General features: G+C 30.6%; 3 protein-coding genes across 7 annotated transcripts in view; 2 read left to right on the top strand and 1 right to left on the bottom strand.

Annotated features, from left to right (window-relative positions):
• The first annotated feature begins 4899 nt into the window (after nucleotides 1-4899).
• On the top strand, nucleotides 4900-6949 carry LOC101509366 (protein STAY-GREEN, chloroplastic-like). The gene is made up of 4 exons (XM_004511561.4): nucleotides 4900-5356; nucleotides 5561-5734; nucleotides 5847-6014; nucleotides 6312-6949. The coding sequence occupies exons 1-4, from the start codon at nucleotides 5234-5236 to the stop codon at nucleotides 6645-6647; spliced, it is 801 nt and encodes a 266-aa protein (XP_004511618.1). The 5' UTR covers nucleotides 4900-5233; the 3' UTR covers nucleotides 6648-6949.
• A 2483-nt stretch (nucleotides 6950-9432) lies between these two features.
• LOC101509687 (cytochrome c-type biogenesis CcmH-like mitochondrial protein) lies at nucleotides 9433-12009 on the top strand. 5 transcript variants are annotated; one of them, XM_012719005.3, is made up of 5 exons: nucleotides 9433-9563; nucleotides 10186-10335; nucleotides 10540-10671; nucleotides 10773-10983; nucleotides 11484-12009. In XM_012719005.3, exons 2-5 carry the CDS (start codon nucleotides 10192-10194, stop codon nucleotides 11498-11500), a joined length of 504 nt encoding a protein of 167 aa, XP_012574459.2. In that variant the 5' UTR covers nucleotides 9433-9563; nucleotides 10186-10191; the 3' UTR covers nucleotides 11501-12009. The 5 variants fall into 5 exon arrangements, with proteins under 5 accessions (XP_012574459.2, XP_027193367.1, XP_004511622.1 ...); XM_027337566.2 differs by having other exon boundaries at nucleotides 9435-9589; XM_012719004.3 differs by having other exon boundaries at nucleotides 9481-9589; nucleotides 10174-10335.
• LOC101510981 (PGR5-like protein 1A, chloroplastic) overlaps nucleotides 11981-13433 on the bottom strand; it is a 5620-nt gene continuing 4167 nt past the window's right edge. Inside the window, exons 10-11 of the mRNA XM_027337565.2 lie at nucleotides 12716-13031; nucleotides 11981-12621 (exon numbers count right to left, since the gene is read on the bottom strand). Coding sequence (XP_027193366.1) covers nucleotides 12309-12621; nucleotides 12716-13031 — 629 coding nt within the window. The 3' untranslated portion in view covers nucleotides 11981-12308. The remainder of the gene's footprint in view (nucleotides 12622-12715; nucleotides 13032-13433) is intronic.

Consider the following 13433-nt stretch of genomic DNA (forward strand, 5'->3'; position numbering starts at 1 on the left):
CATTAAGTAAACAGAGATATTAAAAGATTCCCCATTTTTAATACTCGTTTAACTCTAATGATTTTCAAATTCCACACAGAACATACTCAGACATATTCTCAAATTCAATCCACAATTCACACCAAATCACATCAATTCATTTTTCCACAAAATCCACACAAACACATCTCAAAATTTATAAATATTAATTATGAACACGTCAAACACGACAACCACAAATCATCACAACCCACCACTCAAACACATCAAATTTCATTTCCTCAAAACACACATAGATGAATCAAATTCCTTTTCCACGAAAACACTCATCAATTTCACCAAAAACCCACTCCAAACTTTCACCCATAAAAGCATTAAATTCATTTTCCCCAAATCTACACTTCAAACCCAACAAATTTATTTTCCATACAACCACAAATAAGTCCCTAAATGCAAATTAAAAAGTTTGGAAGGAGCCCTTATCTTAAAGTTAGCTTTAACGAGCGAATACGGTACCGCGAGTAATTCCGATAAAATCTCCGCTCGCGACGTCGCTTCCAAAGTTGATTCACTAGCACCGTAGTGTGGAGGTGAGCAACTTTCCCTTCTATCTCTTCGCGAAACGAAGCTTAGATCTAGAAGAAAAGTGAAGGTTTGTGTTTGACGGTTTTGAAAACACCAACACCGTTTTTCTCCGTTTTTAAATCAAATGAGAAGAATGAAGTTGAGAAATTCTTGCTTTCTCACCCACCAAGCCTTGGTTCCTTTTCTTAAAGCAAAAGCAAGCAACGAAAATGAAAGAAAAAGATGGAAGAAGAAGACGGGGTCGCGAGGCAGGGAGGAAGAAAATTCAGTTTTCCTCCGTTCTCTGTTTTCTTTCTGTTTTCCTTTCTTATTCCCTTCTTTTCCTTCCTTTCCTTTTCTTTCTATATATATAACAAATATCTAAAAATATCTAGATATTTCATAAAATTACCATTTCATCCATCATTGTCCAAACCACTTTTTGTTAAAAATATCTACTCTCGTCGCAACTCAATTGACAAATAAAATTTTCATCAACTCGATATATTTTTAACAAAACTGGCCGGTATTAAATTCTTTGTAACGTAAATAAATTATTCTCCGACAAAAAATTTTAATCCAATTTCCAAAAATATATTTTTGGCATTTAACTCACTAAATACCAAAACTGGGCTAAAAGTCTAAGAAATTCCCCACAAAATACCCTAAAATTGTATAATTTAGGATTTAAAATTAAGGGTCTTACAAATAACATCTTTTATCTGTTTTGAGAGCAACATCCCTTGAACCAACCCAGCCTCATAAACATTCAATTCCAGCATACCACTTTTTGATTTGCTTTCGCAGTTTTTTTTTTTTTTTTTTTTATGGATCAAAGAAAAGATCAGCTGAGGATTGGCCTCGCATACAAGGTTAGACAAATTATGAGTATAAACTAATTCAATAGTGAATTGGCAATCCCCGGCAACGGCGCCAAAAACTTGATTGTGTTTCAGCAAGTGTACTGAATCGTTGCAAGTAATAATAAAACGGTAGTACCGAGTGTCGAACTCAAGGATTGCGTTTTACTATTGAATTATATTTAGTTACTAAAATTGAACAAAAAGTTCCCAAGTTGATTGAAATAATATTTAAAATTGACAACTGTAGTAAAATTGATCCTTTATAAATTGAGAAAAATGTCAGGAATGAGTTTCACTTCGAATCCAACCTTGGTGTCTAATTTGATCATAGTTATTGAATTCCTTTATTGAATTATTACTGAATTCTCTTTATTATTCTTGCCCTAATGTCTTAGTGACAGAACCTTTAATTCCAAAGTAACCCCTAATTCCTTAGTAGATTTAAGATTAGAATTAAGCATTACCGTATAGAAATTCTCTTGTAAATTATTGCTTTGCAACTAATTTAATTGGTTTCATGACCTGCACCTATGTCTAGATTACAAATTCATGAATTTCTCATCTCAAGCATTCATAAAGTCCACTTCCGTTTCAAAATACAAATCGTAGAACATTTTAATGTTGATCAAGCAATAAAAAGCATTAACCATGGAGATGAGAAAAATAATTCAATAAACTCATTCATATAACTAGAAATCAAATCATAAAAATAATGGTTTCATCTTGTTACACTCATCCCTAACAAATAGTGTTTAGTTACTTAGAGATAAAAGAGATAGAGATTAGAGAAGAATTACAAGAATGATTCATGAATGATTCTTGATAAAACTGCTCCAATGATGTTAGAAACGGTCGTCTTTGAGTATCTATGCTAGGGCACAAGTCTCTCAACTTCCCAAGAGTCAAAAAGATCCCTAAATAGTGAAAAATTGCATTTTTATGAATGCTGATGCGCATTGCGCGCCCTAGGCGCAGGAAACGCGCTCCAGGCACGCTTGGACAGTGCTGAACGGCTGGAAATGCGCCTCAGGCGCGGCTAGCACGCTTCAGGCGTACATCATCTTATGTCTGACGTATATTGCATTTTATTCCTCTTTTGACACTGAATTTGGTTTCGGTATCTTCATGAAAGTTGTAGATATGGATCTTAGCTTTCATTTTCACTTGGTTTGACTCCAATTGAACATCTACAACTCCAAATATGGCTGAAATACTCTACATAGGTCATGTTGATTTCTCACCAAAATTCAGTACTGCACTAAAACAAAGTAACAACACAAAACTCCGAAAAATCCCTACTTAATCAAGGAAATAATAACATAAATATTTCATTAAATCAAAGAGTTAAAATCAACAAAATATATCAAATAACTCCTTAAATTAACTAATGATTAAAGATAAATAAGATTAAAAACAATGAAAAATATGCATATTGTCAATTTGATCTTTTTGGAGATTTGATGATCAATCTGGAGTTCTTGTTTTAATCTTTCTGGATGTCTTTGTAATGTCTTAACATATATCAAAGTTGATCGAACTTTCTTGACAGTTTGATTCAAGTGGTTTCAAACTGTTTCAACTGATCTATTTCGAGTCCTTTTATTTTAATGATTTGATAACCTTCTCGTACTGGGATGAATCCTATTTGTTCCTCTCCATGTATTGATGATATTGGTATAAAATTCAGAGACAAAGGCTTTTGTTAAACTGGTGGAGATTGATTGGTCAAGATGTTGTGACGATTAATCTTGAATTTGAATATCGTTCTCCGTTTTGTCCAGAATGATCTTGTTTCAGTTTTGAGTTGTTTTTCTTTGCTTTGCTTGATTATGTTCTTAATTAAATTCACTCAAAAGCACAAATTAAATTAACATAACATTTTAGAATCATAATTAACTATCTTAATTAACATTTATTTATTTTCATCAAAATTTTAAAATATAGAGTTTGTCTCAATATAAACTAGTAGAAAAATCTTTTACGTAATTTTTAACTTATATTTTTCTCCTCCTTTCTAACTCCCTCGAGTTAAAGAAAGGGCAAAAACAATTTATGAGAGATTTTATTCATTTTTCCTTCATTCTTAAAGTTTCCATCAACATACTTAAAAAAATAATATTTTCTTTCCTCTAAAACTTTCAATCAAACACATCCTTAGTTTAGAAAATGGAAATGGTAACATCAATATTGAGATCCAATCCTATTTCTGTAGTATTTTTTGGATCTATTTTATTTTAATGAAACTTGTGGATCTAAATTTTTGATGCTTTTGTATTTAATATACTAAATTTGATGCAGACTTCTTTATATCTTATTGTTTTATCTTTTGAATCTCTAATTCATTTTAAAGATTTACTTTTTAGGGAGTTATTTTAATTTTTGTTTTTAACTTTTACCTAAATAAACTAAAAATTGACAAACACTTTTTTATGCATATATTATTTATTACCTATTGTGTCAGGAAAGAAAACAAAATGTTTTATTTTGTAAAAGATACTACTACAAACTTCAGACGTTTTTTTTCAAGGAAGCAAACCGACAATATATGTAGAGGACGGATAAAGATAGTTTTGTCTTGATAAAAAAAAAAATTAGTGCAATTGTCTTATAAAACTTTAAAACATTATTTTATATGTAAGTAGGTTTGATCGTTAAATCATGGCTTCCAAATTGAATCGTAAGTAGTTATTTATAGGGATTGAAATGACAAAGAGATAATGATTTTAACTTGGTTTTTTAAATGTAAAGAATAAGTCAGATAGTATGATAAAAGTCTACGATTTAACATATTAAAGACGACTTTTTAATATTTCCTAATTCTTATGGTTGTCGATATTTTGTTGGGTTCCCAGTTTTTCCTTGTTTTAGTTAGACTATACCTTATAATTTGAATAATATGATCTCAAATGTATTCAATTTTAAGTTATATACAATGGTTTATACTAACAAGTATCTTTAGTTAATGAAATCAGAATTAGAAATTTTATATTAAAAACAACAAATTTTAAGCACAAGTTCTAATATAAAAAATATTTGAAAGAGATTTGTTAACATTTTTCATATTTAAATTGACGGTATAGAATAAATAGAATAAAATAATATGAAATGATTCTATTCTATTTTTAGAATCCATGACAGATTAAGCTCCAAATTATGACATAATTACAATTTATGGATTAGGGAAGAGTATAATGAGACGCCTCTCACCTAATGGAGGTGCAATTTCAGGAACATCCTAGATAATAGCCATACTAGCAGTAAAAAAAAATAGTTACAAAACTCCATAATCCATTATAATGATTGATGACAAAGAAAAAAACCTAAAGTCAGCTATACCAAAAAATAATGGTTTGCCAGAACTGGATTAGAGACAAATTACGAGCCACGAGACCCACGTGGTTAGTTCAATTCAGAGAAACGTGTCTAGAAGAGGCAGAGACACAACTACAACAGAAAAATAGCCAAAACTAAAACAACAAACAAAATACACAATTCCACAAGGCTACTACTTAAAGCAACCGCAATCCTAAGCCAAAAGTCACACATTACAACACGCATCTTAACACAATCCAATCTCTTGTTACTTTTTTTCAATTTTTCAAGTTGAAGTTTAGAAGCAAAAGCTAAAGAAGATTCTCAAGCCAAAATCTTATAGTTCCAAATTATCACAACCAGTGACAAGCAAAGTAAAGCAAAATTAAGAGTAAAGCATAATAAAAAGCCCCTTCAGCCTCATAAAAAAAAACTGTGTTTTTAATTCTTCTTTGAACGATCACATAACCTTAATTCTTTGAGAGTCCACAAAGATTGGAACTAGTTCCAGGCACATGGATACTCTAACTACTTCTCCTTTGCTCACTTCTAAGTTCAAACCTCTGTTTTCTCCTCAACATAAACCTCTTTTTCCACATAGGAGACGGATCGGGAAGAAGAACCAATCAATTGTTCCTGTATGTGTTTTTTTCTTCTTTCTAAATTAATTTAGCAAATAAATATACAATACCACAATAAGTAAGTGGTAGGTGGTCTTACTGACACGATCTACTGAGATTCACGATCTATTGAGATTCAGTTAACAAATAAATAAAAGAGGGTTTTTATTTAAATTTTAATTTGACTCTTTTATATTTTTGGTTTTAATTGGTTTGGACCAGGTTGCTAGGTTGTTTGGTCCAGCAATATTTGAAGCTTCAAAATTGAAGGTTTTGTTCTTAGGAGTTGATGAAAACAAACACCCAGGAAATCTTCCAAGGACTTACACGTTAACACATAGTGACATAACCTCAAAACTCACTTTGGCAATTTCTCAAACCATAAATAACTCTCAGGTATTTATCATGATTTTGAATCTCATCATCACAAAACAGAGTTGAAACAACTAAGTATTGATTTTTAGGAATAATAAAAAAGAAAGTTACAAAAATGGGAATTCAATTGCAGTTGCAGGGATGGTACAATAGATTGCAAAGAGATGAAGTGGTGGCGCAGTGGAAGAAGGTGAAGGGAAAGATGTCTCTACATGTTCACTGTCATATTAGTGGAGGCCATTTTCTTTTGGATATATTCGCTAGGCTAAGATATTTCATCTTCTGCAAAGAGTTACCTGTGGTAAAAGTTAATTATTTTTGTATGTATACTAATTAATAATGTAGTCATTGAAATCATGAGTCTTGTCAACTTAATCTTTTAATTTTGTAAATTACCAAATATGGAAATTTTAAAATCTCAATACAATAGTCTTAATTTTTTTGGAATATTTTGTTTATAATTTATTTCCTTGCAAATTTTTTACTAGTTTATTTTATTCATATACTAGTATAGACCAATATATAGTGTAGGAGTATGTTTGATGAGAAAATAAGAAGGAAGAAGCTATTCTAATGAGTCTATGTTTGATTTGATTAGGTATTGAAGGCTTTTGTTCATGGGGACGGTAATCTATTCAACAACTACCCGGAATTACAGGAAGCATTGGTTTGGGTGTATTTTCATTCAAAGATTCCAGAATTCAACAAGGTAGAATGTTGGGGTCCACTAAAGGAGGCTTCGGGACCCACTAATGGGACCCAAGAGGAGCAAATTGGTTTGACATCGACACTACCACAACCATGTCAAGAAGTTTGTGAATGTTGCTTTCCACCAATGAAATTGAGCCCAATTCCGTGGTCACATGAAGTTCCTAATGATACTACTACATATGAACCAATTGATGGGATTGGAACCCAACATAGTAACTTGTAAACACACGAAACCCTCCTATACACGGAATCTCGCAAATTCTTATACCCATCCTTTCTCTCATCTATTCTATACTATGTGTTCTTCGTTGTGGGGAAAATCCGAAACCCTTTTTCAATGTAAATAATATAAGGAAAGTAGGAAGCTCATATTTTCAATTTTTATTTTCTTTCTTTTGGCATATGATTTTTCATTCATAACAATTATAGCCTATAGGCATTGTATTGTATCTGTATCTATTCCCCCAAGTTACATGTATTAAAGTTAATGTCAATTAATTAAATTAATTAATTGGTTGAGTTTTAGCGATCGATGAATTATTTATTTAACTTTATTTATTTTAGAGATCGATGAATTATTTATTTAACTTTATTTATTTTAGAAAAAAATAAAGTAAAAAGTTGATATTAGTCGGTTGAATTGAAAGCCTACTGGCAGCTAGAGATGGCTTAATTGTGTTGTAACCCTGTCGACGAGGTCCCATGTCTCATGGTACTAGATTCCCTCAAATAATCATATTTTGGTTGGATTCGAATTGTGCAAATAATGTTTTTATTAATTTCATAGATAATAAGTCTCTACAACATCAGTTGCAGACATCCTATTTGTGGTCTCAATTATTTTTTTATTTATAAAAATACAAATAAATGGCTTGCAAACATATTGGTTGTTCCACACTTCCTTGGCCAAGACCACCATGTGGTTTGCACCTCTTTTTAAGGAGTACTTGCTGCATCGTTCACATAGTGAGTGGAACCACAGAGATTTTTAAGGCGTGCTCTAGAAATGAGGGTTTATTTTCTTACAATTAAATTGTGGTGCACTCTTCTAAGTAAAAATAATATTTGAAAAAGTTAATATATTTGATTAATTATTTAGTTTAAATATAATAATTTTTTAAATCTTAATTTTGTCTTTATTTCTTCTTAAAAGAAGTATTAACAAGGTCTTCCATACATATTGGATAAACAATAATTAATTTTAAAATAGTTTTTTATTTAAACAAATTCAGATATGTTTTTAAAAATATCTTGAAAACATTCGTGTTTGATAAATGTCCGATATTTGTCTATTTCAATTTGAATTGACAATTTTAATGTGATATTAGATATTTATTTAATTTTTCACTACTAATTTTAACAAACCTAAATGATCAATAAGTATCTCTTAATACAGGCTTTAATTAATTAATAGTATTAAAATTAAAATTTAATTTAAACATCAGTGTAAAACAAAATTCAATCAATCATAACCAATGTTAGGTTGTTAAAAATGTTTAATTTATTTATTTTTATCTTATATATAGATGATTGTGATGGATTTATTATACTGGCGGTATAATATTACTTATTAATATAACTTTCGGGTATAAATATTTTGTTTTGACTAAAGTGTCCGTTATGAATTTGATTAGATATACTATTTATTTATTTATTTATAATTTCGGTCCACAAACGCATATATGTTGTGATTTAAGGAACTAGAGAAGCATATCATGAGTAACGAAATTGTTTATTTTGTGTAATCAATTATAGAGCAAGCACACGACAGTGTATCTGTGTCTGACGCAAGGACTTGTTGATTACAGATTATCTGCGAAGGCGGTTTTGATGGCAGAGACTGATGATAAGGTTGATCAAACTTCAAAAAAGTAAGAATACTAAGTGTAACAAAAACTGAATTTATTTTTATTGCAAATTAATGAAATAAAAACTACTACTAGTAGTAGTCTCTGAAATCTAATTTTGATCCAATTTCATACCGTTTAGCACGTGTGTTTTGTTGGATTACTAACTATATCTTATTCTCATTACACTAGAGAAAACCAGAACCTTTCACACACAAAAAGAAAAATAGAAATGTGTAAAAGAGAAACTAGAAAAGCTCCGGTGAAATTCTAACAGGTTGATCTAATAATCTGTAGGCCGTGAATAAGATTTTTTGGGATAAAGGGTAAGTTTGTTTAAGATTTTAAAAAATTAATTTATATTTTATATTTTTAATAATAATAAAAATAATTTATTTATTTTATTTAAATAGTGGAATTTTTTAATTTATTTATTATTAATTAAAAATAATAATTTTGATATTTAATAATTAAAACATTCATTATTAGATATTTTAATATGATAAAATTATATTTTTTTTTAAAAATGTTTGAAAAATAATTTTATGAAGAATTTATAAAAATAATTTTTCATTTTAATTATTTTTAAAAATTTTATTATCCAAAAAAATTATAAAAAACAGATGAAACATTTAAAATTATATTTTAAAATAAATTATTTAAATCAACTTTTCATTTAAATTTTGTTTTTTAATTGTTTTTTTTAAAATTACAACAAAATAATAAAATATTATATTATTTTTACAAATTTTTTTTAAACAAACAGTCTCGAAATTAAATTATTTTCTATCTCACAGAGAGAGATAATTGTAGATCCACTAAATAAATCCAAAATTCTTTTCTACATAAAATATTTGTTTGTAGAAAGCCTCTGATAAAATCTTTGCAATTTTTATAATGATAAAATTATAAATTCTCTAATAAATTTTTTGTGAAAAATATTTTGAATATTATAAAAATATTTATTACAAAAATTTAAATTATTTTAATAAAACATAAATTAAATATAAATTATTAAGTATTAAAAGTTTAAAAAATTACATTTAATTTATCTATTGTTATTTTTGTGAAAGAAATTATTATAATATTATATACATGTATAAAAATAATAATTAAAAAAAAGAATTAATTTGTATTCAAAATTAAAATTGTTTACAAAAAATATTTTAAAGGATAAAAAAAATGAATTTAACTAAAAATAAAATATATATTAAAAAAAAAAAAGACTCGAATGTTTTAGGCTGTGAGCAACAGGCAAAGCTTTGAATTGAAGAAGTAGAAGGAAGGAATACGTACGTAATTTCTTCATCACTCATCAGTGAGTTTCTATGACAAATCCATTTCATGTTTATGCATACTTTTAATTTCATTGTCTAACCTCATCTTTCCTTCCTTCTTTCTTTTTCTTGGAATTGGATGAAACGTCCATGCTTGTTAGTCGTATTTTTCAAAATTCATCTTCGCTACATTACTGTTAATTGTTCGTGATTATCAAATTTCATCATCATTACGTATTGAAGTTAAACCATCATGATTCATTTTAGGCCGTGTTTTTTTTGTCCATGTCATGGTTTTGACTTGCAGCTGTTCGATGAAATGCAAAGCTGAAACAAAACTTCATTTGCCATTATTTTCACTTACTAGTTTTTATTTATATACTTGAAAATGTTTTAATGGATTTTGTAGCTGCCTTTTGATCAAGATAGAATAATAGTGATCTATGTGGCAACAATACTTCAAATTGAAGGTGTGTCCGTGTTTGACATGCACCGACATTCATATAGATGTATATAATCATTTTCATTTTTTAAATTATTGTTGGTATCTAAGTGCCAATGTCGTACCCAGTGTTAACGTCCATGTTGGTGCTTCATGTATATTACATAGTAATATTGCTACTAGTTGTGTGGGTAGGTTTGAATGGGGAGTAAGGATGATGCTGTGAAAGAGACACTGATAGTAGATGCTCGGGCAAGAAATATCAGTCACAATGTGAGATGCACCGAATGTGGGAGTCAATCCATTGAAGATTCTCAAGCAGACATTGCCATTCTTCTTAGGAAGGTATACCAACTCTGATTTGATTTCCCTTGTCATAAAACTTCTATGGAGTTATACAGTATTGCTTGTTAGTTACTGATTTTTCATCCATTAAAGATTTCTGCTCATAATTCTTTACAATAGAACAATGCCCAAGTCTGCTAGCAGTGTTTGAAAGTGAGCTTTTTTGCTGTTATGTAAATCCTAAGCATTTGAACAATTTTCCAGTTAATCCGAGATGAAATTCGTTCTGGAAAAAGTGACAAGGAGATCTTCAAAAAGCTTGAAGAAGATTTTGGAGAGACTGTACTCTATACACCAAAGTTTGATATGCAGACAGCAGCTTTATGGTTATCACCGGTACATTTTTCCCGGAGGATTGAAAGCACTTGAACTTGTAATTTGTTTTTGTTGTGAAGTTTATATTTGTGCTGATTCCAGAAACATGTGATTTTGAATAGGTCATAGTTGCTGGTGCAGCTGTTGGAATATGGGCTTATCAAAAGCATAAACAAAAGACTAATGTTCATATCATGGCTCTGAACCTTGTTAGAGGTGTTCCGTTGACCCCAAGAGAGAAGGAAACGATGCTTGATGTTCTTACACCGCCTGCTTCACAGGGATTTAAGTCACAGGAAGACAAGACTTCCTTCTGGTGGAGGAGATTGCGAGGTCAATGATCTCATTCACTGTTCCGATTGTGGCTTTAATTTTTTGGCAACTCTGCCAGCTCAGTTTGTGGATTTAAAGGACAACAAAAGTAGTCAACTTATATGTTTATGACTGTATATTAGGTTTCACTTTGGTGTTAATCCACAAATTGCCAACCCTAGTATTTTAAGTTTATGTGTCAACACCCAAGCTTGGTGAGGATATACACGCTAAGAAAGAGTTCATTTGTGTAATAATACTGATTTCATTGCTTAATTTACATGGCAATCCTTTAACTCGGTATTCTGGACTTGATATCCAGGATTTCGGGAACTGTGATTCTGTCTTTTGACATTACATTTAAGCAATCAATAGATAACCTCTATACCTTACTTTCCCTTGTGATTATTTGAGAACTTCATAATGTTCCGCTTGTTAACACTTTTATTGTGACTCCCTCGTTACATGGTAGATATGCATTGAAATTATGGATATGGTCTTTCTGATTTTTTGTTTTGTAGATTTGCAAGAAGGATAAGTGCGCAAAAGGTTACTGTGTGGGAGTCTAATATGCCTTCCAAGTAGACGTAGCGTGTGTTTGGATTTCCAGCCACTCACAATGCCAACATGTGGCTCATACATAGCTCCCATTTATTGCTTCAAGAAGTCACAGTAAAAATGGTCAAAATGCCATTGGAATGTGAGAATAACAAAGGTAAGTCATGCTTGTTTCTATTCTAATTTACTGCTTTCAATTATGTCTTGTTTGAAGAAGGGTTGGTTCAAGGTAAGTGAAGTCAGCAAGCTAGCCTATTCCTATGTCCAGTTGAGTGGGCTGCCTGTTGACTTTAACACCATTGCGTTATTAGAAGATAAATGCTCTAGCTTGTGGATGTTGTGTAATGCATCCATAACCATTAATTTATTCTTATAGACCAAAAAATTAAAACCATAAGTTTATCCTTATTCTTATTATAGGTCTAGTTTTTTTATTTTTTATAAGGGATTATAGTTCTAATTGTAGCAATGAAAATACTCCATTCAGGACACTAATGTCTATAATTTTCAATGCAAAATTACAAAGTGTCAACCTTGTGGAAAGAATAAGTTGACTAACGTTTCAAGTTTGCCAGCCAAACCAACAAAAAGGTGGCAGTTTCTTTGCACTAGCAATAAGCACCTGCTGAGCTTGTGCAAGTTTCATCTGCAGCAGATACAATCACTTATTTACTAATAAAACCTAGAAGGCTAATTCAATAAAAAGAGTGTTTGAAGTTTGTGTTTATATATTGTATAAAACGGAGCGACCGGTTTCAAAGGTTGTGCTTGCGCATGCCATGAACTCTTCAGTGGAAGTTGGTCCTAGCGGAATAAGTGAGTCCCACGTTCCAATTAGAAGGAACAACATTCCATGCAATAATAGTCTCCTTGGTGGTGTATGAAGTAATTCTGAAAGAAAGAGCTTGACCACCAAGTGTTGCAAATGCTTGGTAGGAAGCACCCCAATTGTGGCTCATTTTAATCCATCCCGTTCTGCTTCCTTTCACCATCATGCTTGAAATGTCACCTCCACCTCCAACATTCATCACGTACACCAATAGCCAGTACCCGTTTCCTTGGAAAGAGAATCGAACCCCTCCCTTCCTTTGGCATGGCACCCTATAAGTTAATCAAACAAAACACATTAGTATTTTAATGAAAATATTAATTACTTAATATCATACATTTTGTACAAAGAAGTATTATGAAGTACCTGCGGTACATAACAGGGACGATACCAGCTTTCCACTGTGCAATTTTCATGAAGGCAGGCTTGGCCATGTCAAAATGCACTCGTGGTGGGTTACACCATCCACCATTATCAGAGGGCTTAGACCAATTAGGAGGACAAAGATTGGTGGCAGTGACAGTGGTGAAGGCTACATTTCTGTAGCACGCACTTGATTGGTAGCATTTAATCTGGAAACAAGCCCCGCACGCATAACCATTGTTGAACAATGTCGAGCTTAAAGCTACTGTATCTGTCCCGTAACCATTCTGAAACAAATTTCCGTATCCACATGCTCCTCCTTTTCATAATAAGAAAAAAAAATATTATTAAGTATCAATATCAATAATAAGTAACTCTAGTTTAATTTTACTAATAAATTGAAGTTACAAGATGTTGAATAACACTAACACTAGAAAAACGTTACAATAGAGACAAAAATGTGGAGAGTGAAAAAGACAAAATCATTCTTTTAAATTCTACCACCAAGTGTTCAGAGACAAAATTTGACTGACAAATTTTATATTTTTAGCTTCAATTCTGTTCTTTATTTCAAATATTAATTAATGTTGATTTTCTTCAAACCTGAATTAAGGTTGAATTAGCTTAAGCAAAGTGAAAACTAATGATAATTGAAAAAGTATATATATATATATATATATATATATATATATATATATATATATATATATATATACCTACG

The sequence above is a fragment of the Cicer arietinum genome, chromosome 8 (assembly GCF_000331145.2).
Source record: "Cicer arietinum cultivar CDC Frontier isolate Library 1 chromosome 8, Cicar.CDCFrontier_v2.0, whole genome shotgun sequence".
Lineage (NCBI taxonomy): Eukaryota > Viridiplantae > Streptophyta > Magnoliopsida > Fabales > Fabaceae > Cicer > Cicer arietinum.

Coding starts and splice junctions, on each gene's coding strand:
- LOC101509366 (XM_004511561.4), top strand. CDS start 5,234: ATGGATACTCTAACTACTTCTCCTTTGCTCACTTCTAAGTTCAAACCT. Junction 5,735..5,846: donor AAACCATAAATAACTCTCAG/GTATTTATCATG, acceptor ATTCAATTGCAG/TTGCAGGGATGGTACAATAG. Junction 6,015..6,311: donor TCTGCAAAGAGTTACCTGTG/GTAAAAGTTAAT, acceptor TGATTTGATTAG/GTATTGAAGGCTTTTGTTCA.
- LOC101509687 (XM_012719005.3), top strand. CDS start 10,192: ATGGGGAGTAAGGATGATGCTGTGAAAGAGACACTGATAGTAGATGCT. Junction 10,336..10,539: donor TTGCCATTCTTCTTAGGAAG/GTATACCAACTC, acceptor ACAATTTTCCAG/TTAATCCGAGATGAAATTCG. Junction 10,672..10,772: donor CAGCTTTATGGTTATCACCG/GTACATTTTTCC, acceptor GATTTTGAATAG/GTCATAGTTGCTGGTGCAGC.